Raw genomic sequence first — 3,415 nt, 5'->3', positions numbered from 1 at the left:
GTTTAGCCTTCTTTGATGTTCTATGGAAGGTTTGCGTCTCTTTTTCAATAGAATCTTATGCATACAAAAAGCAGGGCTAATACCTTGATATCAATGATCGTCCAACCTATGACAGTCTTATATTCTTGTAATGCTTGTATAAGCAAATCTACCTGCACACCTCGCAAACCTGATGAGATAATAACAGGTAAAGTAGAGTTAGGCCTCAAGAATGTATACCTGAGGTGACTTGGATATGGCTTTAATTCTAACTGAGGCGGTTCCTCAATTTATGATTTGGCAGTTGGTGTCTTTCTCTCAGATAAATTTAATAGTTCAAACTTTGGCTCTCTTTGCCAATATCCTTGGCCTTCAAGAGCCAAGACCCACTCTGCCAAATCTTCATTATTCAATTTATCTAGATTCAACAAATAAGCTTCCAAGGGATCTGCAGGATGAACAATTTCCTCCTTTTCTTGTATAATCACATCCATCACTTGCAAAATTGAACATTCTCCAATGTCACTTGGTCGTTTCTTTGATTTTTGTACATGGAAAACAATTTCTTCATAATTCAAATTCATCTTCAGTTCCCCTACTTCACAGTCAACAAGTGCTCTTCCCGTAGCTAAGAAGGGTCGTCCCAATATGAGTGGGACTTCAATGTCTACCTTGCAATCCAATATAACAAAATCTATAGGAAAAATGAACTTGTCAACTTGTACTAATACATCATCAATAATACTTTCTGGGTGTGCCAGGGTACGATCAGCTAGCTGCAGTCGTATAACTGTCGGTCTTAGGCTTGGTAGGCCAAGTTTCTTATAAATGGCTAGAGGCATCAAATTGATGCTGGCTCCCAAATCACATAATGCCTTAGCAAAAGAATAATCCCCTATCATGCACGGAATGGTGAAACTTCCAGGATCTTTTAATTTGAGAAATGGGCCTGGTAACTACAACACAACATTCCATTGACAGCTGTACCGTTGCCATGTCCTGAAAGTTAATCTTCTTTGACAAGAAGTCTTTCGTCCTTTTAGCATACATAGGTATATCTTTCAGTGCCTCCAGTAAGGGAATATTGACACTAAGTTGTTTTAGGATTTCAAAGAATTTCCGGTACTGATCGTCCTTTTTTTTCCTTGCGAATCTTTGAGGGAATGGTGCAGGAGGCTTTTTCTGTACAACTAGCCGTTCTGCTTCTTTTTTCCCCTCCTTCGGTCTCACTTTTTCTGGCACTACCTCTAGTACTTTCTCCGATTCAATTACATTCTTAGACACAACTTGTTGAATCACTACATCAGTGAGGTTATTTTGATCATCTGACTCAAAATGTTCAGCCATGGGTTGAAGTGCATCCCTAGTTATTTGTCCTTGTTGTTCTCTAACTAGATCTCTTTCGTTCCTCAGACTTACCGCTAGCACAAGATGAGTCCTAGTGTCCTTGGGATTAGCAGTTGTGTCTCCAGGTAAAGTGCCCTGTGGTCTGTTGTTCACAACTAAGGAAAGTTGTCCCAATTGTGTTTCAATGTTCCTAATGGCCGCAAAGTTGGACATAATTGCCTCTTCCATTTTACCTTTGTCTTCTACCAATTATTTCAACATGTTTCTGATATCAGACATGTCATTATCCTCTTGTTTTACCATAGGTTGCGGTTGTTATTGATATCTCGGCCAAATATATACGCGGGCACCTAAACTTGTCCAAAATTTTTATTTAGACACTTGAACTCAGGCTAGTACCTATTGAACACCTAAAGTCCTCCAAAAGTGTATTAATTAGACACATTTTGCTGAGATAGCCAAAATATAAAGTGCGTGCATTTCCAATGCAGTTGACCTGGCAAAACAAACCAATGAAACAGAGACACTTGGAATTTGATCCCAAATAATTAGGAAAAAATAGTTTTGAGGGGAAAATAAATAAACAACTCCGTTATAGCTAACGCCCCCCCCCCGAAAACAAAAACTCTCTTTCTCTCTCCCGATATGTCCTTTCATTTTTTCCAGTAACATTTTCTTAAATTTGCATGAGCTTTTTGCAGCTTAAACACATGAAGAATTAGTTGATATAGTGTTAAAATGAGATTCGTAGTAGAAATTGGGAACTAGAATTGATATAGAGGAGATCTTGATGCAACCACCACTAACCCAGATAGAAACTCCATTAACAGAGAAGAAACAATGCTTATGAAATATGTAAAGAGGATAGACAAATAAGTAAAGTGTCTCTACTTAGCTGTGAATTTCAAATAAGTTTCTGCTTGACAATTTCAAATCTTTAAGTTTATGTTACCTTAATCGTCTCACCAACTCTGATAACAAATGCAATTTTTTGATTTCAGTACACATATTCGACAACCAATTTTGACTCTGGTTTTCTATTATCAAATTTACACGGAAAACTGTAGCTGATGGTGGTGTTAAAATTGGGTGGGATTGGAAAAACCAGATCTAATATTTTTTCAGAGTGTTCTTGGCAGAGAAGGGAGAAGCGGGCTTCCTGCTGGGCCGGCCATGGAAATTTCTAGCAAGGTAGGCAGACCTTCAGGCAAAACCAGAGTAAAAGAAAAAAATATGAAAAAAGAGAAGAAGAAAGAAAAAGAAAAAAATAAATTTACTGCTTTTTGAGATGCTAAACGTGCTTTAAGAGAGTGGAAAATACACACTTTGCCATGTCAGCAAAATGTGTCTAATTGGAACACTTTTGGAATAGTTTTGTTCAGTAGGTATTAGCCGAAGTTTACGTGTCTAAACGAAAAATTCGGACAAGTTAAAGTGCCTCCGCATGTATTTGGCCTTGATATCTCTGTTGCGGTCATGACCCAAAATCCACTACAGGTCGTGATGGCACCTAACGCCGCCGTCAGGCAAGCCAACAGTGATTGATCGACTTAATTACTCATTTTATTACTTTTGAAATCATAATTTCCAGTAAGTAAATTGTATGAAATAGAATTTACAGGGTGAAATAATAATTACGTGAACTACCATACTAAACATCTAGTAGGAACCCCCAAAACCCGGTGTCATAAGTGCATGAGCATCAACTAGGAAATTTGATAAAATACAACATCTGTCTGGAATACAAACTAGACAGAAGAAGGTAAATAACCCCGATTGAGACTCTATATGTTGCGGATCGCAACATGGAATGCAGCTCAATATAGTCCCCGCAATAGCCGCACCTATGTGCCCAAAAGATCACCAGACATATATGTACCTGCACAAAATGTGCAGCAAGTGTAGCATGGATACGTAAATCAACGCGTACCAGGTAAGTATCTAGCCTAACCCCAGAGAATTAGTGACGAAGGGTCGACATCGACACTAACTAGTGGTCCAATAAGACAGTTACAATAAGAAGTAAACAAATATGGGGCAGAGTAAACAAGCAAAATAAACAAGTGTAAATACGTAGTACAATCCTCCT

At 38.2% G+C, this 3,415-nt stretch overlaps 1 protein-coding gene across 1 annotated transcript; it reads right to left on the bottom strand.

Annotated features, from left to right (window-relative positions):
* Positions 1-269: 269 nt before the first annotated feature.
* On the bottom strand, positions 270-1,554 carry LOC104121180 (uncharacterized). The gene is made up of 2 exons (XM_009633107.1): positions 967-1,554; positions 270-935 (listed from the first exon to the last, which is right to left on the bottom strand). Exons 1-2 carry the CDS (start codon positions 1,552-1,554, stop codon positions 270-272), a joined length of 1,254 nt encoding a protein of 417 aa, XP_009631402.1.
* Between the last annotated feature and the right edge of the window lie 1,861 nt (positions 1,555-3,415).

The sequence above is a fragment of the Nicotiana tomentosiformis genome, chromosome 11 (assembly GCF_000390325.3).
Source record: "Nicotiana tomentosiformis chromosome 11, ASM39032v3, whole genome shotgun sequence".
Taxonomy (NCBI): domain Eukaryota; kingdom Viridiplantae; phylum Streptophyta; class Magnoliopsida; order Solanales; family Solanaceae; genus Nicotiana; species Nicotiana tomentosiformis.
Note: the sequence above shows the minus strand (reverse complement) of the source record. Positions and strands in the feature narration are given on the sequence as shown.